At 44.5% G+C, this 27,991-nt stretch overlaps 2 protein-coding genes across 2 annotated transcripts in view; one reads left to right on the forward strand and one right to left on the reverse strand.

Annotated features, from left to right (window-relative positions):
* Positions 1-2,816: 2,816 nt before the first annotated feature.
* SLC19A1 (solute carrier family 19 member 1) lies at positions 2,817-17,918 on the forward strand. The gene is made up of 5 exons (XM_056851325.1): positions 2,817-2,994; positions 13,019-13,769; positions 15,624-15,816; positions 16,818-16,959; positions 17,730-17,918. Exons 1-5 carry the CDS (start codon positions 2,821-2,823, stop codon positions 17,916-17,918), a joined length of 1,449 nt encoding a protein of 482 aa, XP_056707303.1. The 5' UTR covers positions 2,817-2,820.
* Positions 17,919-20,678: 2,760 nt separating this feature from the next.
* Positions 20,679-27,991, reverse strand: part of COL18A1 (collagen type XVIII alpha 1 chain) — a 112,362-nt gene continuing 105,049 nt past the window's right edge. Inside the window, exons 39-42 of the mRNA XM_056850994.1 lie at positions 27,283-27,588; positions 24,549-24,746; positions 23,327-23,442; positions 20,679-21,315 (exon numbers count right to left, since the gene is read on the reverse strand). Coding sequence (XP_056706972.1) covers positions 21,102-21,315; positions 23,327-23,442; positions 24,549-24,746; positions 27,283-27,588 — 834 coding nt within the window. The 3' untranslated portion in view covers positions 20,679-21,101. The remainder of the gene's footprint in view (positions 21,316-23,326; positions 23,443-24,548; positions 24,747-27,282; positions 27,589-27,991) is intronic.

A 27,991-nucleotide genomic window follows, 5' to 3' on the forward strand; every position in this document is an offset into this window, starting at 1 on the left:
CACTACACCATGCTGGCATTGGTGTAGGTGCATTTGTAATGGGCAGGTGAGTAGTAAATTCAACACTACATCTCCTGCATAATCACATATTAATGCAACCTGCTAAACTGAAGTCCCTCTGAAGGGTTCTGGATAAGAGAAACACTTTCAAAATACACTATTGTTGTCTGGTTATCTCACTTTCTAGATGATGCGCTTGCAGCCAACACAGCATCATTAATATTGCAGTAAGCCCCGTGGCACAGAGTGGTAAGCTGCAGTACTGCAGTCCAAGCTCTGCTCACAACCTGAGTTCGATCCTGGCGGGAGTCGGTTTCAGGTAGCCGGCTCAAGGTTGACTCAGCCTTCCATCCTTCTGAGGTTGGTAAAATGAGTACCCAGCTTTCTGGGGGTAAAGGGAAGATGACTGGGGAAGGCACTGGCAAACCACCCCATAAACAAAGTCTGCCTAGGAAACGTCGGGATGTGACGTCACCCCATGGGTCAGGAATGACCTGGTGCTTGCACAGAGGACCTTTACCTTTTTTAGCATCAAGAAAATAATCATAGCTGCTAATCAAATGGCACTTCCAGTGAATCTTACAGGTTAAAGCAGTGTTCCTTACAGTGTGATCCAGTCTGCGAGTTCTGTCCCCTAGACAGGGGACAGAACGAATCCTAAATCTGCCTTCACTGGCAGAGCCCCAAAGGTACATTTATGCACCACTGATGCCTTGTTGTCAGGTCTGCCAAAAAGTGTATCTGTTTGAATAGCATAGTGGTGTTTTAGCCCAACCTTTGTAGTACATTACAGATTTGTAACGCTGGCTCCAAGCAAACAGAACAAACATTAAAAATCACCTTCTGTGGCTCAAATGTTTCAGCTGTTATCAGACCTGGCTGCTGCCAAGTCTCTGAAGGTGAAGTTTAGAGAACAAGTCAAGACAAGGTTTGACATGTTGAGGCCAAGCAAACGGTAATGCATCTATGAAAGGGATTCACAGAAAGCAGAGTCTCTTTGTTGCTCGGACCAAAAAGCAACCTGAGAAAAGGACCTTCTTGGTCTCAGCGCCAAAATTACAGACGTTTCCTGTTGTGGCTGGTCAGTAGTCAAGAAGCTTCTTTGCTGGCCATCCTGTGGTTGCCTTTGGCCCAAGTCCCAGGAGACTTTGTGCCTACAGAAGTATATTTATTGAAAAGTCTGTTGATACCAATGGAACGCTCAGTTGAGCAGATCTTTCTCAGTCCATACAAAGAACTGAATTTTTAAAACAGGCCACTGTATTGTAAAAAAGGGAAAAAGGTGGAAAAATTCAGTCACTGGTAAAGGAGGCTTTCAGCCTATGCCACAAATCTGTGAAGCTCCAGTCATTTGGACGGAATGTGATTTAGCCCCATTCGAAGGCAGGCCAGAGAATGCAACCCAGCCGGTTGGTGGATCAGTTTCTGGACAGCAGCACAAAAGCTTCCTTTTTGATTTCCTGATTTGAAGTATCCATAATGTGGATATTGATAATTTTTGCATGGGGAAATTGTCTGTTTTTCCCATTTACCTTCACAGGCTGGCAATTTTATCTGAAAATTATCCCCTGTCCCTTAATGTGCAGCAACTTGGCAATATTATGGAGTACTTTTAACTTGGTTTAACAGTACCCTTGAAGCATGTTAAAGATCCATTTGCTGTATCATGTGTTAACCTATGAAAGGGCAGTGTTGAACTTATATTGAATGTGCTGAATAAATACTGCCAATTTGATCCTGAATGAAAAAAGGAGGTGTCACCATCTGGATGGTTCCTATACATTAGGCTTGCCAGATCCTAATGAAATGTTTAAGAGTGGTGGACTCTAATCTGCAGAACCAGGTTTGATTCCCTACTCCTCCACATGTAGTGGAGTGGTTAAGAGTGGTGGACTCTAATCTGCAGAACCAGGTTTGATTCCCTACTCCTCCACATGAAGCCAGCTGGGTGACCTTGGGCTAGTCACAGTTCTCTTTGGGCTCACTCAGCCTCACCTTCCTCACAAGGTGTCTGTTGTGCAGACAGGAAGGGAAGGAGATTGTAAACCAGTTTGATTCTCCTTTTAAAAAAAGGTAGAGATAATCGGCATATACAAACCAACTCTTCTGCTCCTCCTCCTTTCTGGACAATGCAGCGGCTAAGAAACTTATTGTCCTTTGAAAAAATTGGGATGTATAGAAGTAAATATTATTGAGAGTAAATGTAATACAGTTGCTATTGGGTTAGGTTTGTATATGGGGAGGGAGGAGCCTGATTCAAATCCCAGCTCAATTGTGATGCTGTTTGAGAGATTGCGGCCTGTCACTGGGGGGTTGTTGAGGCAGAGACATGTAAGTTTATGAAACAAAGGCAGAACATGAATATTACAAACAAATAAATATTGTTACTATTTCTTTGTTTGGTAACACAACAGTCCAGCTGACTATGTTCCACTCTGTTTTTGAAGCTGTGATCTGGCAACCTTAGAACATTTCATTAAAAATCATAACTGATGCCATATGCTAGCAAGCTGTGTGTACCAAAGGCAGAGGTATTTATTACAGTCCATAACCAGCAAAAGCTGTGTGTACCTTTAAAAGTGTGGGGGGAATTTTTTTTTACTAGATTTGTAACTACAAAATAAAGGGAAAAAATTCCAAGCAAGATGTTGGATTAGTTTATAATCTTCCACCAGGAGACTTGATCTGATGCCAAATTCTCCTTTTTCTGCAGACACATCAACAGGACATACTTCTGAAGACTTTGTATGCATCAAAGGGGTAGAGAGGCTGAACCAAAAGCAGCTCCAGGTGGGTAGACTTCACTAGAACCGGCTCATTATGCCTGAGACTGAAACCCCAGAAAAGCAGCCCTCTGACCTCCCGCCAGATCCACGCTGGAAGCTCCTGGTCTTCTACCTTTGCTTCTATGGCTTCATGACCCAAATCAGACCTGGAGAGAGCTTCATCACTCCCTACCTGTTGGGAACAGAGAAGAATTTCACCAAGGAAGAGGTGAGTTCAGTGCACATGGGCTGTTATCCAGAGAAGTGATTTATATGTTAATAAAGCAGGAGCCTTTTTTTCTGAGCAACTCCTAGTTTTGGCGGTGTGTTCATGTTTGCTGCTTTCCCTCATGTTTCTTTGGGGAAAAGGGGAAAAACCAAGATGACCATCCATCCCCTCTCACTGGTGCCCCTGGGTGGGGCTTGAGTAACTTGTGCAGGGAAGAGAGGGTGGCTGGAAGATGGGAATAGGCATCACGATTAATGGGTTCCATGCCCCCAGATGAAGGCTGGCCAGGGAAGGGGAGAGGAAGTTCCCCTTGAGACCTGGCCGCTTAACCCCCCCCTCCCCTGCATACACATCTGGCCCATGGAGCTCAAAAATGTCAGTACAATGAAAATCATTGAGAAGTTTGTAACATATTTACCATGTTATGTTCCGCTTCTTCTTGAACTAAAGTAAAGCCAAAAAAGCATGTATGCTCCATGTTGCCTTGGTGTCTCTTGGTGATGTGATGCCAGTGCATGTTTTTGCAAACATGCCTAGGGGATCTTCAGGCTTGCATGTTCTTCACCTGTGTGCATGGCAATCTAACTGAGTACTTGGTTAATTATGGTTTGTTGGGAAGCAAGCAAACTTTAATTTGTAGTTTGGATTGTACATCAAACAGGTGTGAAAGCAGAAGTATTTCATTAGATTACCTTATATAAGTGGAGGACAGTTGGGAGTATACAAGCCTGAGGTTCCCACCAGACTTATTCACTCGATAATGAACCATGTTCTGACATTGCATCTGACCTATGCCACAACCTTTCAGCCTCTAAGAAAGCAAATCTTAGCAATGCAGGTTAGCCAAATAAATCAGAGAAAATTACAGGTTCAGAAATTAAGCTTAGTGTCAGCTTGTGCTAAATGGGCTCATTCTTCATTTCAGGAAGTTCCTGACTCTTGGACAGGCTAGTCAGAGTGCAACTTCAGTCCATTGCCAATGTGAGCAAAGATGTAAGAGCACTCATGGACATGTCCAGGAGCATGAAACAAAAATCAACAGCCTTAAAATCAGCATTGAATGAATAGAATAAAACCCATAAATAGTAGCTTTAAAACACCTGGACACAATCTAACAATGACATATGTGTGTGTAAAGTGCCGTCAAGTCGTAACCGACTTATGGCGACCCCTTATGGGGTTTTCATGGCAAGAGACTAACAGAGGTAGTTTGCCAGTGCCTTCCTCTGCATAGCAACCCTGGTATTCCTTGGTGGTCTCCCATCCAAATACTAACCAGGGCTGACCCTGCTTAGCTTCCGAGATTTGGCGAGATCGGGTTGTACCATGCTGCCTTCCCAATAACAATGACATAAAATACCATAAAAACATGAACCTGCTATTCTTACCCCCCCCCCCCAAGCTGTTTATCCCTTTTCTGAGCATGCGAATACAGTTAGAATGTCTTGGAGAATATATATCTGAGCAACAAGAAAAGTGAGTGTAAGTTGTTTTAGGGCTGTAAATTTCATTTAATAAAGCAACTATTTAAGCTATCAAAAAGATTATAGTTTAACAACCACCCAATCTGTCTAACCCACATAGATATCCTTGCATATTATCAGCTCTGGTACTGATCTTTTTCTAAGAAAAACTAACATCTCATTCTGCAGTTTCCGTCTTGTCCATAGACAATTGACAGTAGGATCATCATTGAAAAACATGCATTCTGTAGGCACAGATGATCCTGAAATGGTTAGTTTTCCAAGACTTGGAAAGCGTTTAAAGTGATATATAAACGAAATTAATCATTGGTTAAACAATAATATGGAAGATAGCACTAATTTCTCATAAGTCTTGTAGATCCTTGACCTGCTTCCTGAGGTCCATTCCGTTATACAGAGAGGTTGTTAACCTTCACCTGTCAATTACGCTTCAAGGTGTACAAAGATTTCACTTGCTTTTATTAAACAATCTTATCTTAAGGTAATTGACTTCAATTTGAAGAATCAGTCTTGGTTGAAACTCTGCTTCTGTGTCTGATAAACAAGCCTTCTGCTTATCTGTCACTTTCTTTTTCCTAGATTTAACAGCCACTGGCTATCCATCAACCTCTTCACACTTTAAATCTGTCACTTTCAGTCAGTGAGCCCAGAGCAACAATAGAACAATACATGTATTAGTCACAAAGTATCTGCAAGAGTTTATCGGAATTCTTCATCAGGCTAGATGTTAAAACAGGGAGAGGAGAGAAACAGATGTTTCTGAGTATGATGGAAAGCCTCTGTCCGCCTTATATTTACGATGAAAGAGGTGTGACACAGCCTTTAGGCTGCAACTGGGCAGGTACAAAAAAAGAGGTTAGATGGCCATCTGTCAGCAATGCTGATTCTATAACCTTAGGCAGATCATGAGAGGGAGGGCCCCTTGGCCATCTTCTGGGCATGAAGTATGGGTCACTGGGGGTGTGCAGGGGGAGGTATTTCAGAATTTCCTGCATTGTGCAGTGGGTTGGACTAGATGACCCTGGTGGTCCCTTCCAACTCTTATGATTCTATGATCTCTCTGGTTTTACCAAAGCCTAGTGGTACAAAGATGCAGTTGGTTGTAATAATGGCATTATAGCACTGTGACGTTTGGACTTTTTTCTAAGGGACTGACATGGCTAGTGGACTAACCAGCTTGGCATAGTGGTTGAGAGCGGCAGACTCTAATCTGGTGAACCTGCTTGATTTCCCCACTGCTCCACATGAAGCCTGCTGGGTGACTTTGGGTCAGTCACTGTTCTCTCTGAACTCTCTCAGCCCCACCTATCTCACAAGGTGTCTGTTGTGGGGCAGGGAAGGGAAGGCGATTGTAAGCTGCTTTGAGACCCCTTAAAGGTAGAGAAATATAAAAGCCAACATTTCTTCTTAACTGCAACCCCCCTTAAATGTGTCCTAGATGTACTGAGACCAAGTATGTATGAAAAGCTAAGCCTCCCCCCACCCCAAGTAAGAGGGTTCAGCAGCTAGTGAATATTTCTGCTCTGAGAAATGGGCTCTGCCAATTTGCTATGGTGACCGCTGGGTTTTAAACAGTGAGACCTTTATTCTGCTTGATTACACTGATGCTGGTTCACTTTGGGCAGGAGGCATTCCAAGGTATTTCTGCAAAATTGTTTTGTGGGACGGGGGTGGAGGAGTTGGAGGTAGGCTCCTGGCTCACTGGGAAAAGAGCTGATAATTAAAATTAATAGATTGAGAATAATTAAAGTAAGCAGTAAGTCTGGATATCAACATTAATTACTTTTGTGTGCCCCTATAGTCTTTGATCAGCATGCTTTTAAAAAAAGGAAAAGCCAATTACTGCTCCGTATAAATAATCCCACTGAAATATGTTTTTTTATTTGAAATAGTATGATGTTGGTTAATCCTGCCTCACTGCTCAGGTTCACTATGGCCTAGAAGGTGAACTATCTGGATTATGTAAATGGAACAAAGAGGTGAGGCAAGGATGCTTTCTTGGCCCCATTCTGTTAATTAATATATAAATGATGTGTCCTCAGATTGCTCAAAGTTTAATTATCCACCAAGTTTAGTGTTCCTATTCTTCTTTATGCTGATGACGCAGTGCTTCTTTCCCATACCAGGTTGGGGCTTCAAAGATCACTAAGGATTTTCTCACAGTATTGCTCTAAGAAGGGCTTGCAAATTAATCATAAGAAATCTAAGAAAAGGAAAGAAAAGTCTTCTCTAAGAAAAGGAAAATTCCTTTAATTGGCCCTCGGATGGTCTTATGCTTAACCAAGTTAGGGAATTGAGATATCTGGGCATTTTGTTTCCATCAAATTTGTCTTGGAGCATTCACCAAAAATTGGCACTTAATAAAGCCAAACTATCAAAGTACCAGATTCAGAATGTGTTGTGTTTGCTCCTCTCAATATTTTGGTATTTCCCCTTCAAACATTTTTCCCTCATATGCATATTATTTGACTATCCCTTGAAATGTGAGGGCCTTCTGTCTGGCTAGGTTTAATGCTAATCTTCCTCAGGTTCACCAGGGGAGTTTTATAAATATCCCATATCCCTCTTTTCATATTCTTCTCAAGTATCCACTTTATGAGGGTCTCAGAGCTCTTTTTATTATCCCTTTTTAGCTTGTCATTCTGAATTTTCAGTTTCAGCTGCTTTGGATTTTTTGCTTTGTGATTAAAACCCCCAAAATTACTTTGTCTGTAGCCAGATTTTTTAAAGTATTTTCATCCTTTATCATTACCTGTGCTGCTCAAGAGCATTGACTTATGGAACTTCGATGGGAAAAGAGAAAGGAATGTTGGTTACTCCCGCTGATGTTAGATCAGCTTCTGTGTAATTTTCACTAGTTTTCAAGTTTTGTGTTTTTCTTTTTAAAAAGGTATTGATTATTTAGCAGAAGATCCAGGTATCCATCTTGCCTAGCAAGGAGTCCAAATATCTAAACTGGGGCATTATCCATTAATTCTAGTAGGAGAGGGTTATGCATGTACTTGTGTGTGTGAAGTGCCGTCAAGTCACAGCCGACTTATGGCGACCCCTTTTGGGGGTTTTCATGGCAGGAGACTAACAGAGGTGGTTTGCCAGTGCCTTCCTCTGCACAGCAACTCTGGTATTCCTTGGTGGTCTCTCATCCAAATACTAACCAGGGCTGACCCTGCTTAGCGTCTGAGATCAGGCTAGCCTGGGCCATCCAGGTCAGGGCTATGCACTTCTCCAAATGCAATCAGTGGAGACTTTTTCTGAAAAGGGGCCCTGACAGAAGAGTAACTGAATCTAATTCCAGAACCATTTCCTGAAGCAAATAAAGATCCCCTGCAATATAGTTTGTATTGTGAAATTCCAGTTTGATTCTATATAATTGTTTATAAAGCAAATATTTTAGTGAACTATGTTTTTCTGGCTGCTTAATTTGGTGCTCTCCCAGATTTTTCATAATAAAGGAAAGGTTAACGTTTTTTCAGATTACAGAAGCAGTCCCAAAGAATTACTGATTTTGCCACTGCCATGCTAAGCTAACTTTGACCTGCTTTCTTTGTGATTTATATTTAAACCTTCTATCTTTGTTTTGTAATGAGTAATTTCTATTTTCTCTTGGGATCTCTTTCTGGGAACTGGGCAGCTCTTGTTTGTGGTACAAGTCAGCATATAGTCATCCTAAATGCAATCACTTAGTTTTGCATTGATGTAGCCTTCCAGCTCTGCCCTTTGGACAGGCCAAAGGCCATGCATTGAAGCATGCTGATATGTGTATGAGTTCTGCTTTTGTGTGTTGAGGGAGCAGTGAAGATTCCATCTGCAGTTATGGAAGCTCTTTAAAAAAACCAGTCTTGTTTAGCCCCCATTTCTGCATCTAGTACAGCAGTAAGAATAGACCAGAAAAGAGGTTTCCCAATACCTAACTGTACTTTATGATGATTGCTGTGGAAGCAGGAAGTGCTGTGCCATGCCTCTCTGCAGCTGATGTGAGCTTCTCAAATTCTGCTTAACCTGTTCAAGCCTGAAGACGAGAATGACTGAGGGCATTGGTGGCATTTGTGACCTGGATAGGCCAGAACATCTTGTGGACTGAATTCTAAGAGTGGGTTTAAGGCAGCTATCAGGAAGATAGGCACTTGTACTGAAGTTGGAAATATGCTTCTAACAGGGATACCATTGGACATCAGCCCTTCTCCTAGTGCAGAGGAATGCACAGCATCGCTGGTTACAAATCCCAGATGGGTTAGTCTGTTACAGCAAAAACCATGAAGGCAACTTCCACACAGCAATGAGTCTCCAGGGTTTCTTTTCTTTTTTTGCTGCTGCTGATTCAGCACAGCAGCCACTGGGCTTCCACATGGTGGGTTGCCTCACATTTTCCCAGTCCCATACCCCCATGAGGGTCGATCTCCCCACCACTCCACCTGGAAATTTTCAGGTGTTCTTTAATTGGTTACTGAGAAATCATTATAGCATTACAACACTATTAGCAATTTGTCAATTACTGATTTTTTTTTCCAAAGCACACGCCCGCCCCAATGATGCGGGAGGGATAGGGCTACCATAGGGAGCTGGGACAGGGAAAATAGTGACAATGTGGGTAGGGGCTAGGAAAAGTCTGGACCTCCATATCCACATGCCAACCATCACAGCATTACTGCCATACTCCCCAAAAGATCATAGTAAAGCAAGTTTGGTAGAGATTGCAGAAAACCTGGGAGTAGCTGGAAGGTGCACAAGAATACTATGATGTTGTGTAGAAGCAGGGGGAAAGTCTGCTTCCCATTAGCACCCAAGCTGGACCAAGCACCCAGTGTGGAAGCAACCACCTTTCAATTCGCTTTCAATACACTTTAACAATAGTTTGCAAGAGGATTTTGCCATTTCACACAGAAAATCCAGCTGCAAAGTACATTGAAAGTGCATTATTCAGCATGTGTGGAAGCACCCTTTGAATGGAAGAAATAATACTGGGTTTACAGGGCTGAAAGATATGTTCCTTTGCATTGATACGGTCCTGCAGTAATTCATATAATATAGCGACTGGAGTCTGTTAACCCTCTGAAGCACGGTCTAACTTAAATAATATCCTTTTTTTCCATTAATCCCTTTCTCGGTCCTACTTTTTTCTTCCCCAGCTGCCATGAAGTGCGTCTCCATTCATGCAACTGCACTTGGTCACATTTATCCCTTGTTTCTTTCTTCCCTCCAGTGTCTACCCACTGTCATAATTCACATTGTAAGCTTTGTGGGGCAAGGAGTACTTTAGTTTCTCAATAGCTTTTGGACCATGTGCTACTTGAGACTCATGTGTATGTACATGCATACATTTTAGATTGTGAGCTTCTCAGGACAGGGACCTTTCTTGTATTCTGTGGAGCGCAATGCTCATTAGTGTACTAGTAACACCAGCACTATTTTAATTTGGATGGCATTCTCCTCCCCCCTTTTTTTTAAATTGTGAGCACCACTATATCTCTTTGGTGTAGGGGCTAGAGTGCTGGGCAAGAACCACAGCAACCCTGGTTTAAATCCCCACTCAGCCATGAAGCTTGCTGGGTCAGATGCTGTTTCTTTGCCTGACCCACCCCACAGCCAGTTGTGGGGATTAAACGGAGGAGGAGGGAACAGCGTGTGCCATGCTGATCTCCTTGGAGGCAGAGTGGGACAACGGTGTGGGAAGGAGGGCTGGTCCATAGTCTAGAGAGCATTAAGATTTGCAAATACGAACTTACTGGTGGTCCCTGGCCTGAAAAATGTCCGGCTGTTTTCCGCCAGGGCTTTTTCAGCTCTGGCCCCAGCCTGGTGGAACTCTTTCTAGTGAGACCAGGGCTCTGCGGGACCTTGCACAGTTCCACAGGGCCTGTGAAACTGAGATATTCCACCAGGTCTATCTTAGCTGGCCTCCTTTCCCCCCTCCTCCTCTTCTACAATTTCCACCTGCATGTGTCAACTGGGGACTCAGATTGCTTTTCCCCAGGCCCGCCACGAATAATAGCACCAATTGGTTTTAATAACTTATTGTATTTGACCTAGATTTAATTTATGTGTGTGTGTGTGTATTAAGTGCCGTCAAGTCGCTTCCGACTCATGGCGACCCTATGAATGAAAGTCCTCCAAAATGTCCTGTCTTTGACAGCCTTGCTCAGATCTTGCAAATTGAAGGCTGTGGCTTCCTTTATTGAGTCAATCCATCTCTTGTTGGGTCTTCCTCTTTTCCTGCTGCCCTCAACTTTTCCTAACATAACTGTCTTTTCCAGTGACTCTTGTCGTCTCATGGCATGACCAAAATATGATAGCCGCAGTTTAGTCATTTTAGCTTCTAGGGTCAGTTCAGGCTTGATTTGATCTATAACCCACTGATTTGTTTTTTTTGGCAGTCCACGGAATCCGTAACACTCTCCTCCAACACCACATTTCAAAGGAATCTATTTTCTTCCTATCAGCTTTCTTCACTGTCCAGCTTTCACACCCATACATAGTAATAGGGAATACGATGGCATGAATTAATCTAGTCTTGGTGGCCAGTGACACATCCTTACACTTCAAAATCTTTTCTAACTCCTTCATGGCTGCCCTTCCCAGTCTCAATCTCCTTCTGATTTCTTGGCTGCAGTCTCCCTTTTGGTTGATGGTGGAGCCAAGGAATAGAAAGTCTTGAACAATTTCAATTTCCTCATTGTCAACCTTAAAGTTGTGTAATTCTCCTGTAGTCATTACTTTTGTCTTCCTGATGTTCAGCTGCAGTCCTGCTTTGGCACTTTCTCTTTTAACTTTCAGCAGTAGTCGTTTCAAATCTTCACTATTTTCTGCCAATAATGTAGTGTCATCAGCAAATCTCAAATTATTAATGTTCTTCCCTCCAATTTTCACTCTACCATCATCTAAATCTAATCCAGCTTTCCTAATTATATATTCTGCATATAGATTGAAGAGATAGGGAGATAAAATACATCCTTGTCTAACACCTTTGCCAATTGGAAACCCTTCCGTTTCTCCATATTCTGTTCTAACTGTGGCCTCTTGTCCAGAGTACAGGTTGCGCATCAGAACAATCAGATGTAGTGGCACACCCATTTCCTTTAAAACCAGCCATATCTTTTCATGATCCACACAGTCAAAAGCTTTGCTGTAATCTATGAAACACAAGCTGATTTTCTTCTGAAATTCTCTCGTATGCTCCATTAACCAGCGTATATTTGCAATATGTTCTCTAGTGCCTCTCCCTTTTCTGAAACCAGCTTGAACATCAGCCATTTCTCGTTCCATATATGGTAACAGCCTTTGCTGTAAGATTTTGAGCATCATTTTATATGTATTATGTTTTAAATATGTGTGTATGATATTTTATGACTTTTAGCCACTCTGAGCCTGGCTTTGGCCAGGATATAGAGCAGGATATAAGACCAATAAATAAATGTTCTTTGGGTCTCTGTCAGTGTAGTGAATTCACCATCCCAGTGGTTTAGGATAGGGCTGCTTTAATGTGCCTTTCCTCTTACCTGTTTTACTTGTGCTGGTCACTGACTGTAATAAAATTTCTATTCTAATGTGCCTTTCCTTTGATCCTCCTCCCCATGGGACATGCTTGCTGGCTAGAGCAGCACTGTCTAGCCAAGAACTGGTGGTCCCCTGTTGCTTTGTTTCCATGGCTTAAAGAACAGCAAGTTCCTGTCAAAGGAGTCTGGCAGAGGCTTACCTGACCTCCTTGGCCTGTTGGGGAGGGGAGTGCGACCGGATTAGCAGCTGCAACCAGCATGTGGCTGTTCTAGACGAGGGGTTTTGGCACATTTTGTGCAATTCAGCAGATTCCTATGCCACTGGAGTTTCTTCTCTCCAAAACAGTAGTTGACTTCAGGAATGACTTTGAAGGGTCGGAGCAGAAGATTCACAGCACAGATCATGTTAACGCCCCCTCCCCCCCCATCCTCAAGGTCACCTATGTGGGATGGGGACTTGGATTGAAGAGAAACAACTGTCCAGAGTGCAGCAGCAAGTGCACTGTTTTCTTCTGTACATCTGGATCCTCAGGTTATGGTAGGGCACACATGCAGTCCCAGGTTGCCAGCACCTCTTTTGTATGCATTGGGGGACACTGTGTGGAAGCCATTCTGATTATACTGAGATATGGTTCCACTGTAAATTGGGAGTGCCTACAGCCCAGATTACACACAGTGCTTGGAAATCTGTGATCAGTATTTGAGTGGACTCCTGATTACAGATCTCCCGACAACTTGTAGTATTTGGCCTTAAGAGAGCTCATCTTCACAGTACAGCTTTTAGGTAGTGTCTGTAAGCCTCTGAGTATGCTGCTCATGGGGTAGAGAACTCCAAAAACACCTCTGTGAGTGTGTGTGTACATGTGCGTGGTGGGACAAAGGCAGAAACAATGAGAGTAGATGTCCTAACTTCTGTCACATAAGAGTGTGTGCCCCTTCTCCAGTTCTGATTGGTATCCTTCTGGTCATTGCAAGAAAGTGATATATGGGTTGCTGGTGGTTGTGTGAATCACTGTTATGAGGCATTACAGCTGGCTGGGTTTTATCTTGCAGGTAACCAATGAAATTACACCTGTGTTGTCCTATTCATACATGGCTGTGCTGGTGCCCATCTTCCTGCTGACGGACTACCTGAGGTACAAGCCTGTGCTAGTGCTGCAGAGCCTGAGCCACATCTCCATCTGGCTGCTGCTGCTCTTTGGGACCAGCATCCTTGCCATGCAGTTCATGGAGGTTTTCTACGGCATCACCATGGCTGCACGAGTTGCCTACTCCTCCTACATCTTCTCCCTGGTCCCCCCTTCGCGTTACCAGCGTATGGCCAGCTATTCTCGCTCCTCCGTGCTAATGGGAGTCTTCACCAGTTCTGTGCTGGGGCAGCTCTGTGTCTCACTTGGGGGCACCACTTTCATGACCCTGAATTATATCTCTCTCGGGTTCGTGTGCTTTGGCCTGATCTTGACTCTCATCCTGGAACGCCCCAAACGCAGCCTCTTCTTCAACAGGAGCGAACCTGTGTGCAATGGCACCTCGCCCACTGAGCTGGACAAAATGAATGCTGGGGAGCCACCATGGTACAAGGCGCCTAGCTTGCAGAATCTAGTCTTCATCCGGATCCTAAAGGAACTGGCGACCATCGTACGATTGCCTCAACTGAGACTTTGGTCCCTCTGGTGGATATTTAATTCTGCTGGCTACTACCTGATGCTGTATTATGTTCAGATTTTATGGAATGAGATTTACCCCACCAGGGATAACAGGAAGGTGTACAACGGAGGTGTAGAAGCTGCTTCTACACTTCTCGGTATATACTCTCCCCCTGATCTTTGTGCTGGATGTACTTTTTGCTACCTTGTTAATAATGCCCTCAGCACTGGCCTCGTCCAGAGTCCTAAGCATGCTCACACAAAGGCAAGTTCCTTTGAAATCCGTGGGTGTTAGCTGGCTCAGATGTTCATGCTGGGTTGGATCCCACAGAAGATTTCTGTGTGTGTAACCGTCTTTGCACAAGCAGAAGCACTCAAGCCCCTCCTTGCTGTCTGCTTGGGTTAAGTGAAAGTGGCTGTGTCTTTCGATGGGCTTGATCACACATCAGAAGACATAGCTGCAGCTACTTGGAAGCAATTCTTGTTGCTGAGGCAGTTGAAGAATATGCCGCCATGATTGTGGAAGTGTTTAGATAACTTTGGGATATTTATCAAAATGGGGCCTCCGTGGTGGGTGTCCTGCATAGTGAGCAGGTTTTTAATCATGGTTTGTGTGTGAAAACTGATAAGACTGTCTCACCAGTATGATTCCTGCAGTCCACACAGAACCTTCCTCGGGTGTTATAAGGATGATGCAGGCGACTATAATGTGTGGATGGCTGGTGGGTGAGAAAGGCGAAACTCAGAGTTCAAGCACACGCTCTGATATTGTAAAAAGGTGAAGGTCCTCTGTTCAAGCACCAGGTCATTCCTGACCCATGGGGTGACATCGCATCCCGACGTTTACTAGACAGGCTTTGTTTTACGGGGTGGTTTGCCATTGCCTTCCCCAGTCATCTTCCCTTTACCCCAGCAAGCTGGGTGCTCATTTTACCGACCTTGGAAGGATGGAAGGATGAGTCAACCTTGAGCCAGCTACCTGAAACCAACTACAACATGAGGCAACAACATAATCCCAATGCCTCTGCTCCCTTTCCTTATCACTATCAAATCCTAACATCACTTGCAGGAGATAACTTGAGAGCCAGCGTGGTGTAGTGGTTAGGAGCGGTGGGCTCTAATCTGGAGAGCCGGGTTTGATTCCCCACTCATCCACATGAGCGGCGGACTCTAATCTGGTGAACCAGGTTGGTTTCCCCTCTCCTCCATATGAAGCCTGCTGAGTGACCTTGGGCTAGTCACAGTTCTCTCTGAACTCTTTCAGCCCCACTGAAAGGAAGGGAAGGGAAAGAAGACTGTAAACCGGTTTGATTCTTCCTTAAGTGGACGAGAAAGTTGGCATATAAAAACCAACTCTTCTTCTTCTTAAATTCTTCACTGAATTTTGTTATGTGTAATGAAAAAAGGTTAGTGCCAGACACGAAAATCCACAAATGCAGTGAACTAATGGACCCAGTATGACCTGATTATTAAAACTTGCCAAGGAAAGCAGCACTTTCCCTATGGGGCAAAATCTTTTCTGCTTCACGGAGGCTTCAAGAGTAGCCCTTCGCTGATGCAGAAGGAGCTCAAAAGGCCAGCATCTGCCTTCTCATTTATAAACTATTGTAAACCTTCTGGCTGCATTTCTTACGCTAGCGTGGTGTAGTGGTTAAGAGTGGCGGTTTGGAGCAGTGGATTCTGATCTGGAGAACCGGGTTTGATTCCCCACTCCTCCACATGCGTGGTGGAGGCTAATCTGGTGAACCGGGTTGGTTTCCCCACTCCTACACACAAAGCCAGCTGGGTGACCTTGGGCAAGTCACTCTCTCAGCCCCACCTACCTCACAAGGTGTCGTGGGGAGGGGAAGGTGATTGTAAGCCGGTTTGAGTCTCCCTTAAGGGGCAGAGAAAGTCGGCATATAAAAACCAACTCTTCTTCTTGAAATGCCTTGTTGAGAGTTCTGCCTCGGGAACAAGAGGCCTTGCCCTCCATACCTGGTCCTCTCATCTCTGACATTTTGTTTCCCCAGGCGCTATTACCTCCTTTGCTGCTGGCTACGTGAAAATCCGCTGGAGCCTCTGGTCAGAGCTAGTGATTTGTATTGTGACAGCGTTTCAAGCAGGCCTGCTTTTGCTGATGAACACGACAGCCAACATCTGGGTCTGCTATGTGGCCTACATTTTTTTCAGGGGCTCCTACCAATTTCTTGTGCCTATAGCCATGTGAGTGGTGAGAAGAATTTGGTGACTATGTCTCGTTTAGTCTTTCTGGGGGTTATCATACAGTGGTGGTGTCGTAAGTAGTTGAAAAAAGTGTTAAATGTTTAACCTAGGTTAGGAAAACTTTGCTGAGTGCTGAGGTTCTGGGTGACATAGGCTACTCTGCTGGAATTTATTTTTATTTTATTTTATTTTTCAATTTCTTGCCTGCCTCCCGCAGTTGAGGCCAGGCTCAGGGCAGGTCACATCATTTAAAATACACATCAGTATATCTGTCATCAAAATTTAAAACACTAAAAACAATAAAACAATAACATTCCAGTTAAAACAAGTCAAGATGGTGCTCCACTATCTACTGATTTGACTGGGCAACCAGGCAGGCCACCCCTCAGATGTATTTCAGCATATAATGCAACGGGGGGGGGGGGGGATAGGGAGGCCAGCAAGTATAGTATAGTATCTGCAGCTGCCCTCAACTATAGGCCTGGCAGAATAGCTCTGTCTTACAGGCCATGTGAACTCCTTAGGGTCCCACAGGGCCCTGGTGTCATCAGACAGAGCATTCCACTAGGCCAGAGCCAAGGCCAAAAAGGCCCTGACTCTCGTCAAGGACAGCTGCACACTCTTAGGGCCAGGGACCACCAGTAAGTTGTTATCAGCAGGTCGTAGCGCTGTTTGGGGGGTATACCAGGAGAGGCGGTCCTGAAGATACGAAGGTCACAGATCATGTAAGGCTTGTAAGTGTGGGGTTGGGGTTGAAGGGAGAGCGACTGAGAATGTAAAGGACTGTGATCTGATGGTTTTCAAAACTTTGTCTAGGCAGTCTAAGATTAGCATAAAGTTGTTGGCACTAGCCTGATCTCTGTGGTATTTTTGGATCACACATTTTAAATAAAAACTTGCCAGTGATGCTGCAGCAGGGTCCCATTCCATGAAGTGAGCCCCATGGTTCCTTGATTGTTGTCAGTAGAACTTACCTGACTTCGTTCTTTCTTTGACTTAAGTTTCCAGATTGCAGCTTCCCTGTCCAAAGAACTCTGTGCCTTGGTGTTTGGAATCAACACCTTCCTTGCCACAGTACTCAAGACTATCATCACCATTATCATAACAGATAAAAGAGGCCTCGCTCTCTCAGTCCATCCTCAGGTAAGGGGCACACGTTGCATGTGGGAGTTGCCTCTTCCCCAGTCCCAGCTGCCTTTAGGCAGGTTTTGCAATGCCTGATATGACAAACATGACAAAATAGCAGAAAATGGGCCTGAGGGGGTGTGCGAGGAGGGCCAGCAACAGCCAAAGGCAAGTTAGCGTGAAAAACCACACCCGTTCTTAATCACTCTGACCTGTCCTTCGCAAAAGGGAAAAGGGTTTGTGCCAGTTTTACACCATAATCTGCTAAAGGGACAAAACTACCCTTAGGGAATGTGTAAATTATGGCTTCATGTGCTACTTTGTCCTTCAGGGATTAATTTATAATATAAAGGAGGCATTTCAACATGAACAAACTGAATTTGTTTAGTTGCCCTGCAATTAGCCACTTCATGACAAGATAATGAATGAAGGGGGTGCATATAGTTGTGTGTGAAAATAATTATCAGAAGTCTTCAAAATAAATTATCAGAAGTTTTCAAAAGAAGGTTGCAGAAGCTTTGCTTGATCCTTGTGGTAGAATGAAGAGCAGAGTGATTCTCAGTCCCTCTAAGTGTCCATCATGGGGAATGAGGGTTAGCTGACCCCCACCCCCAGACAACATACTTAGGCGGGTTTCCTGCTTCTGGCAGTAAGAAAACCTTATTTGGTGACTCAGTAGAGTCGCTTCAGCTCTATTATTCTGTGCTACTTTGTGGTTCTGCGGTGGGTTGGTGGCTGACCACCCTGCATACGTTGCCAACTAAACACTGTCCCTTTCCCTCTTCTAGTTCTACGTTTATTTTGGCTACTTTGCAGTCCTGACCGTGGTGTATCTTGCAGCATCTGTGTGTGTGGCTGTAAGGCACAATGCATGCAGGAAACCTCAAGAGGCAGCAACAGCCAAGGAACTCTGCAGCCCAGTTAGTGAAGTCCTGGAAAAAGACAAAAGCACAGACCCGGCTAGCTCCGAAGCCTGAGAACTACAGTAAGTGGAGAAAAGGAAAGTGCCCAGTCCCACTCGGAACGTATCTAGTGGAAAACTCATTCGGGACCTGAGAAAATGATTGTATCATTCAGGGTCACTCCAGCATTGATTTCAGAATATCCAATCACTGCAGAGGCCAAGGTGGAGAAAGCTTTGTATGGCTTTGACAGGGGACTTGGTGTCAAGCAGTATGGAACTGACAGATGGTGACTTCTCCATTCTTTTTTGGTCTAATTTTTACGTCTGCATCCACTGTCTCCAGAGGCAAGCAGCATATGCCACTGTTTATAGTTGGCCATAGGGCAAATGTACAAATGTGATTTTAAAGACAGACATTTTCCTACCTGGTGTGTGAATGAATCAACAGAGAAAACAGATGCAGGCACTTTTTTAAAAGAAAAGCAATTCAGCTTTTTATGAAGTTTACTAATGATTTGTCAATATACCCTACTGTGAAATGTGGAGTTACGAGATTTTTTTTAAAAAATTCACTTTCAGTTCCAGCCCAGGGGCCATATTAACCTTTAGCAAACAAGATTCCTATAGCTCCTCAAACTTTGATATAATACGTCAGTCTCCTGTCTAAGAAAGTAGAGGGGGAAATCCCAAGTCCCTGAAAATGGGTCTTAAACTTGCAATCACAAGAGATTTTCAGGGATTTATATTTTAGCAGAGACTATGGACAATCAGCATCCCTGATGAGGAACCAGCCTAGCACATACTTGTTTGTGGGGGGGGGGGGAGAGATCAGGCAGATAGTATTTATTTGAAGGGGCTCCATTTCCTCGGTGCGTATTCCCCCCCTTTTTTTCAGGGATGTAATGTAAGATTGTAGTTGCTCAGTCACTGAAAGGCACTCTGCACATTATTTCATGTGTTGTAGGAATGTGAGTTCTTTGTCCCTTTGTACACTCACAGGACTGTAATGTCTGAACAACATGGGTCAAAAGAAGATATTGTCCTTTATTCAGTGCCTTAAGGAAACAGTTTATAGAACACAACACACAAAGGCATAGAAATCCACAGGCTTTTAAAATTGCAGTAAGTTTCACAAAATACAGTAGACAGAAACTGATTGTGTGACTTGCACAGGTTCTTGTACCCTTCCCCCCAGTAATAAAATGTCAGTTTGACAATAAAAACAAAGGCTAGGTAGAAATTTAGCACCTTGGCTTTTCACAACTGCTGATGCTCAGGTGTTTAAAACAAACTGGTACACGACAGTATCAAAGTCTGGATAAGACTTCTGTAATGGAAGTGGTTTCAGTAGGGAATCGAGGCGTGCAGCTGGGGGGGGGGGCGGTGGCTGCCAGGCTTCCTCCACTAGGTCGCTTCAGTGCCACCTGGCCACAAACCTGCTTATGTCAAATTCACCTGCACTGCTGGGGAAGTGAGCAAAGCAGTGATGTGCAACATCAGATAGTGGTTAAGTGTCTGTCCTCTAGTCATTCCCAGACCCTGAAATATTTACACAACGCCAGTTGCTATCTCTTTTTATTATTATTAAGAGGTTGAAGGTATAGCTATTAGGAATGGCTTGGGTCTAGTGGTTCCTGCCACATAATGGGGGTGGGGGGGACAGAGCAAGAAGGAAAAGAGGTGGTTAAAAAGGACCCACGTCCCTGCCTGTGCTAACTCATGGAACAGCTGTTCTTCTAGATATTAAAAAGTTAGATTAGGGTCAGAGTTCAACAGGTGTAACACCAGTTCCTCCATTTCACTTGTCAGAGGGTGGTGGAGTCAGAAATGATGTAAAAGAAAATCAACCGATGAGCTTCAGGGACCATCACTGGCCGGACAGTGCCAGGCTGCCACCAGCCCATTTTCTGTGGAAATGTTTGGCAATGGTATGTAGTGTACCATCTTGGAGAGGGCAAGAACAATGTAAAAAAGATATATTTTTTTAAATGACAACTTGTGGCCTTAATCCACTGGGCAGAATCTTTTAACAGAGGATGCTACAAATTCTTTAACAAAAATGTTGACCAGGATTTTGTGACTTAGAACAGTGTTCTTTGATTCTGCACCTGGAAATATAAGACAACCTCAGCAAAACTACTAAGCCAGCTAGTGCATCAGACATAGTGTGTGCTGGGGGGTGGGTAATCATTCGTCAGTCCAATATGTAGAATCTACTTCCAAAGGGTCTTGGTCTCTGAAGAGTTTTTGGGCATGATGCTTTCCTGGGCACAGTGAGAACCCTGTTCAGTGTTCATTAAGGCCATAAGTGCGTCCCCCACCCCAGGCTCTGCATAGTCTAGTCTGTGGTCTTGAGCACTCTTCTCCCAAAATAAGAGCAGGCCAAGCAGAGTGCCTGCTGTGCAGAGGTAACAGTAGCAGGCTCCCAAGGGTAGCAGTGCCCACCCACCACCTGTCTGCTTCCTTTAAGAGCCTCTTGTATATACCAACACAGCCCCAATAAACAGAATTTCTGACCTGCACACTTGCTCTTGGTTTTCTTGTTGTTTTTTAAAAGGAAATGTAAGTGGAAGTCGGGGGAAGAGACAGACAGACAAATAGGGAAGTTGTAGCAAAAGATACAATTAAAGGCATATTATGAGCATGATTAAAAACAGAGGGAGAAAGAGATGAGCCCTGTTCACAAGTTAAAGTGAATGCATGTACACAAGTACATCTATTTGTAAGAGCCAATGTGTGCACACATTAAAAATAAAAATGGAGACCAGTACCTGGGTAAAAATGGGTTTTTAAAAAATCATGCATTCAGCTGCGCTTGCATTGAATCTAACCTAAGAGTTACTCAATGCTTGCACAAAGAAAAATTAAGTGTACACTGTACACAGATTGTACATACATTCTTTGTATCGTGTACATGGCTAGAGAGAGAAAGACCATTTCATGTACCATACTTGCCTGAAGATTGCCTCACAAACAAGCCTGACCTGCCCCAGCCCTTCTGGCAAAGGCATGCGTTATTCACAGCCGTGCCACAAAGGCGGAAAGGACCCCGTCTGCGCTGGAAACCACAGGAAGACACTCTTTGGCTTTTTCGTTCATTGATCTGCTTCATGGCTATACTGTGGAACTGGCTGGACACACTATCCTGATTGTGGGGGTGAGGTGGGGAGGGACCATCACCTGTTCCCCTCTGCTCGAGGGCAACAGGAGGTGCCCACCCTCCACTTGCAGTCAGCGCTTTTGGGTGTGTGCCCTTTCATTTCTGAGAGGGAGTCATGAAGCTGTTTTCGATGCATAGGACGACGAAAGCGTTTTTGCAGCTGCTGCTCTTCTGCTCAAGCAGCTTGCCCGAAGCCAGTGAGGCCGCCTGCCCTGTCACCACCGTGTCATCAGTCCTCCACGTCTCACAGTAGCTCTCTGTTAACCGCCGCCCCTTGGAGTCGGAGCCGTGCCACACCGACTTCTGAGGCCTGAAACAGAATAAGACAGTTTCATGTGTTAACACGGAGGCAACCCTTCGTTTGCTACTGCAGGGAGCTGCACATGTATGATATGCAAGTTTGCTCCCTTCAGATTTTTAATAGGTTTTAAGTGGGCGCCTAAATGTAATGTGTGAAGGAAGAAAGCCCTAGCATTGGGCAAAAGACTATGACCACAGCTTTCCAGATGCTCCTCCCCTTACATCCAATCCTTAAACCTCTCCCATTCACAGAATCATGGGTCATCCTGATAGTGGATTTTGTAATTATTAAATAAATGAATTTTATTTGTGGCTAGTATGCCAGATAACACAGGTAAAACAGAAACTGACCATACAGAGTAGATGTTTACCACCAAGGCCAACAAAAATAGGAATCACCCAATTTTACATTTCCACAGATTAAGGATGTAAATTAAGGCAACGTAGCTTCATTGCTACTGCACAGTATTTTGCAACCTGGGTGGTGATTGGTGATCTGTCTTCCAGCAGAAACCTTTTGGTCCATTCACCCTCACCACCGGAGCCCATTTCCCTAATCAAAGGGTCAATAATATTGAAGCAGGATGACTTGTAGAGGGGACATCTAAAAAATACATGCTCAGTAGTTTCCAGCTCCCCTGTGTTAAACGGAAAAAGTCTCTCCATACTCTGGTTTCTCTTCAGATCGTATAAATCTTTCGCCTTTTACTAAAGATTTTGTAATTATATTTCTTTTTCACTCAAAATAACCAACTGTTCACCATGAGAGGCCCAAATAGAAACAGCTGGAAAGGAGAGCAATGCCGGTTTCCCTAGGGCAACTCTATGGGAATTCCTTGAGTTCTGGGGGAAACCAAACACTATGCTCTTGTCTGTCTCCTTTTCAAAGCCAAACCAATGTAGCTGGATAACACTAAAATAAGAAAGAAAGAAAATCCAGAAGACACCCTGGCCTCTGCCAGAGGACCAAAGAGCACTGTGAAACTTCACTCCCTCCCCAGAAGAGTACCCAGGTGTGATTAGCCTGGCCCCAGCCACTGGCCAGAGAATGAGCAACTGCAGGGAGCTCTGTTCCTTCCTCCCAGAAATATGTTTACCTGTCCCTCACCTCTGTTCACTTAGCACAACTGGAAATTTGAACAATCTGGCTGCCATCACCAGCCAGAGGACCAAGGACTGCTGGGTAATTATACCATTTCCATTGCAGCAAGAGAAGATTAGCCTGGCCCTTCTTCATTTTGGCATTGCTAAACTGTTCCTATCTCCCTCCTCTGTGCCTTTCCCCCTCCATTCCCCTTCCTTTATGCATCTTTTCTTTTTAGTCTGAAAGCCTGAGTGCAAGGACACCGGTCTTGTTTTTATTTTAAGTACAGCACCTGCTGCCAGTATTGTGTACTGGAATTTGATTGCTCCAAGCCACTTTGGGAGATAATTTTAGTCTGCAAAGAAAAGCAAGAGCACAAACAACTACAGCTCAAGTTCCAAGAAGAAGTAAGAGCTGGGTCCCCCAAACCAAATTCTCTTCCCCATGCCCAGCCACTGGCTTAAACACTGGGATTTTGAGCAGGACCTGCTTTGCCAGAAGTTATTTTAACTATTGTTGCCACCCACTCTACCCAAGACTAGGCAGCATCTTCTAACAATAGGGCTGATACCAGTTTAGGAAGAAATATTGTGGAATCAGATGGGAGACATTTGCTCCACTCTTGGGGAGGAAAAGAATGCTATAAATATACGCTGTATTATTTAAGGGATTACAAAATAGTTTGGCCAAGCAAACATTCTTGTGTCTAAATATTTTGCTGTTGCAAGCTTACCCCAAGGGAAAAACCAGTGTGCTGAAAAAATACCGATGACCGACAATAAAAACTTTTTATTTGACAATCTGTCTTTTCATGGATGCCCTTGGAGTTACGAGGCCATGAAAAAGGCCAAGCACAGCTGGCAGGCCGACAAGCATGCAGCCCCAGCAAATTCCCACGTATGTACCTTTGAACCAACACTCTTGTTTTTCCACCTACCAAGCAGAATCTCTCAAGACATCCCTTCCATCAAAGGAGAAGATACGAACCCCAGTTCTAAAGGGAGCCTCAGAGCCTGAGAAGAGGTACTCCCAGTTAGCAAATAGCATTTCATCCTGGAAGAGAAGGGAGGAAAAGACAATTATTTACATAATAATACTTACAAAACCAGCCTGTGGATGAAAACATTGCACTGCCTGGGAAAACTTTTCCAGTGCATGTACAAGGTCCCAGGTTTCATCTCTGGTGTCTCCAGCAAAAGGATTGTGGACAGCAGATCTAGGAAATACCCCAACTAGAGAGCCTTGGCCACACTGCTGCCAATCAGAGTAGAAATCACTGCTTAGAGGAACCATTAGTAAGTACAGGTCTTTATATAAGGCACCTCTTTATATAACCAGTTCTGCATCCTTCAGGAAATGCAATGACTGAGTCTTTGTAGATCCCCAATGGATCTGTGTAGAAGTATTTCAATACTTGCAATATAACTGCCTATCCTTTTCAACATTTTAAAAACATTTTAAAGGGGCCTGCCTTTTGTGCAAGGTGTATTTAATTATTCTCTTGAGGGACAAGCATTTCCTTACAGCGAGTATGGGAGAATGGCATGAATAGCTTATTGTGGCTAAAAACCTCCACACAGTTTGCTTTAAAAATAACTGTCTTGAATAATTATGCATTATCTATACATTTTGGTGTCAGATGTTGACTAGATCTGTAAACCAAGCCCAAGGAGGCAAAATGTCTGTCTGCCCAGACTACAGACCTAAAATGTAGCCAGAACAATGAGGAGGAGGGTTTGTTATAGACCTCTATGACAAACCTTGCCAAGACCCTGATGACTGCTAACCAGGCAGGGCTGGGCATCATCCTAGGAAGCCCCTCCACTTGGTATTATCTGCTAGTTGACCATGCCTAGTAACCCAGATTGAGATGGCATCAAAGAAATCAAGACTGCCCCATCGTGGCACCACTGTAGGTTAAGGGACACAGGCCGGCTGCCAATGGTGAGTTGAGCTACACTGATTGCAGTTACAGTCCCACTCCTGCCAGACATCAGCTTGCAGCCTCAAGACACAGGTGCAGCAGCACTGCAAAGTCCCCAATTATCACCATCCAGCAGCATCACAGAAATAGGCAGGAGAGAAAGGAGACTGACCTTTGATCCCATCAATGTGCCATTACCAGAGGTTTTCATTGGACATTCTGTGACCAAACCTACCCTGAGATTGACTATAGGCACCGTGCTCCTGTCTGCTCTGCGCACTATGCTGTAGAGATCTTGCAGTCGGGACGAGAGGAATGCTCGGAAGGTGCCCGTCAGTCCAACCTCCCTGGCCTGCTGGAAACACTGGAAGTCAGCCCCTCGGATGCCACGCATACTGCCACTCAGGGGAGTGTTCAGGGCTATAAGGTGGAGCTGGAAAAGCAAAAGAGATGACCATGCATGAGCCAGAGTTTGTATCAGTACTCCACTGAGCTTTCAGTCCCATCTCTATGCCATGTGGTAGTGAAGGAGGCAATGTGACTAACAGGTCAGGCAGCAGCAAGGACGAATATGGAAGCCCAAGTCATCCCTTGGTTCCGGCTGTTGCCTCCTGTCAATGTAAAGCATCCATCCCTATCAGCCAGTCTTGATATTCTTGTCAATGCTTGCTGAAGGGATTTTTTGGGAAAGGACTGCCTCTTTAGCAATAGTATCCAGAACACAACCATGTGATAATTAAATTACCCAGGAAACAGTATGAAAGTATCACCCTCAACCTCAGTGTCGTTTTCATGACATGAATCTAAAGATGCAGACAATGAAATAGACACTGGATACTGTACATAGGTGATACATTTAAAATGTGTCTGGTAGAAAACATGCAGAAGGAGAAATAATATTTGCTATTGATTGGGGGTTATTTTAAAATATATATTTATTTCAAGAGGAAACCCGCAAGGACTTGTGGGGAGCATCTCATTTCCCCACTTTTTCCTCTTTCCCTTCCCTGAAAGCCCTTTTAGCCTCTCCCTTTTCCTGCTTCCTTCTCTCCTTCCCACCAAACAGCAAAACCACCTTTAGTGTCTTCAACTTTCCCTCCCCCCTCCAGCAGCATCTACCTAGGAAAACTATATCACAGTTGGGTGGTGCCAGCCACTGGGCCAAGCCTACATGCATGACAGCGACCCCTCAAGGACTTGTGGGAAGGGTACATCACTGTCCCATGTACTTCCCTCTGCATATTATTTCCCCTTTGCCTCCTTCGGGCAACCTCCATACCCTCTCCCCTTTCTCTCCTTCTCAGCCATTCATCAACCTTTTATCTGCCTCCCATCTTCAACTATATTTACTATTACCCCTGCTTTCTCCACAGTGGGGATGAAAGCTGCTCACATCATTTTCCTCTCCTCCATTTGAACCCTATAACAATCCTGTGAGGTAGGTTAGGCTGGAGATTTAAAACTGGGTTGGCCAGAAGCTCTAACTGAAGCTCTAACTGAAGCTCTAACTGCTACACTACACCTAGGTGAGTCATGCAGTCGAGGGGTATAATGTCACCCAATGGTTGCTGCTGGACCTGCCTCAACAAGTCCTCCCTCAAAGGCCAAAACAGCCCTGGAAAGAGCCCTGCCCCCTCTCCCTGCCTTTTACTGACAGAAAGCAAGCCTAGAATGCTGTGGTTGCCTAGCAATCATCACTGAGGGCTTCCGTTTATTAAAGCTACAGACATTCCTTTTATTGTTTTGGGTTTTTAACATCTCCCCATGTATTCTTTCAGATTTTTCTGCAAACCTGGGGTGTTTTCAGGTTCGTAGAAAGATCTGTCTTGTCTGTTCACAGCTCCAGTCCCTGGATTTAAGTATCCTCAGAATTGGCCAACTTCACTAGAAGAAGGAGGAGGAGAAGGAGAAGAGTTGATTTTTATATGCCAACTTTATCTACTGTACCTTTTAAGGAGAATCAGATCAGCTTACAATCTCCTTCCCTCCCACAACAGACACCTTGTGAGGTAGGTGGGGCTGAGAGAGTTCAGAGAACTCTCCATCCAAGGTCACACCCAGGCTCCTGACAGCGGGCACAGGTGTTAGTGGCACGCCGTCAAGAGCCGGGAGTCGGCACCCCGCCCCAAGGCCGTCCCGGCTGAACCACAGGACCTCTGTCTTTGATGGATTTAACTTCAGCCGGCTTTGCCTCAACCACCCAGTCACGGCATCCAAGCACCTGGCCAGTGTGTCTGGGGCAGAGTCCATCAACAAATAAAGCTGGGTGTCATCAGTGTACTGATGACATCCCAACCCGAAACTCCGGACAAGCTGGGCAAGAGGACGCATGTAGATGTTAAATAACATAGGGGAGAGGATTGCACCTTGAGCTGGATGCACACCCATAACCATCCAAATGTCTCCATATCCAGCTGCAACTAGTGCAAAGCAACTTGACAAGCTACTCCAGGGATTGGAGACAGGGGGCACCTTTCCTTCTTTCCCATGGTTTCCCAGCACATACATAATATATTTACTTCACATTTAAAATGTTTATGCCCTGCCTCTACATCGAAAATCATGGAAATAGCTGAGGCTAAATTAATGTGGATGAAGGAATTTTAGATAACATAAAGGAGGAGGGAGCCCAAGTTCCCCAGCTTTGTTATAATTATGGTTCCAAAGACAAGCAACCCCAAACCCCAGTTTTCAGGTTCTTGTTACCTTCATATTCCCACTGTACCTCATGCCACTCTACAGCAGGCTGACAGAACAAGCAAAGAGTACCAGCTTTTGTCCTCCTTCAGGGCCCAAATGATGTATGGGTGTTATCATGATCTCCAATCTGCATACAGATTTGCTTAACAAAGCCAGTTGCTTTTATGGCACTACCTTTAGGGTCTGCCTCAAATAACCACGCATTAGGCAAGAAAAATTTGGTGGCTGCAAGAATAGAGAAGGTATCAAAAAAGGCACAGGACACTCACAGCAGGCTGGAAGTCATGGTGTGTGTGAATAGCAGAAGGAAGAGTTTCAGACTGGTGGATATTGGGGAAGAAGGTATTCACTTGCTTCTGCTGCTGCTGGGCTCCCTGATGAGGATGGTGGATGACAGGTTGCTCAGGAAGACGATGTTGGTTGGCCCCACTCTCATCTCCGCTCCAAGGCTTGGCAGTGGAGTAGACACCATATTCTCGTGGATGCAAGGGTAAATGTTGTGGGAATGGGCGCTGGGATCCAGATGATGCGGTGCCCCCACTAGGTGAGTAGGGCCTATCATATACCTCATTGTCCTGGAGTAGAATACAGAACAATATCCTTCACCCACCTTCAAAGTGTTCTCATTGCCTGCTTATAATATGCATTCTCTGCCATCAAGCAGAATAAATCATACCAAACCCACACTTTCTGTAGTTCACAACACAATATGGCTCCACTATCAGCAATGTCAAGCATCAGTTCAATTGAGGTAAAGGTCCCCTGTGCAAGCACCAGGTCATTCCTGACCCATGGGGTGACATCACATCCCAACGTTTACTAGGCAGACTTTGTTTACGGGGTGGTTTTCCAGTGCCTTCCCCAGTCACCTTCCCTCTACCCCCAGCAATCTGGGTACAGTACCATTAGCTAACTCAATATAAGGCTGCTAAGGTCCTTATTGGTGCACCAGCCAAATCTTTCAAGTTGTACTCCCTC

This window comes from Euleptes europaea, chromosome 6 (genome assembly GCF_029931775.1).
Source record: "Euleptes europaea isolate rEulEur1 chromosome 6, rEulEur1.hap1, whole genome shotgun sequence".
Lineage (NCBI taxonomy): Eukaryota > Metazoa > Chordata > Lepidosauria > Squamata > Sphaerodactylidae > Euleptes > Euleptes europaea.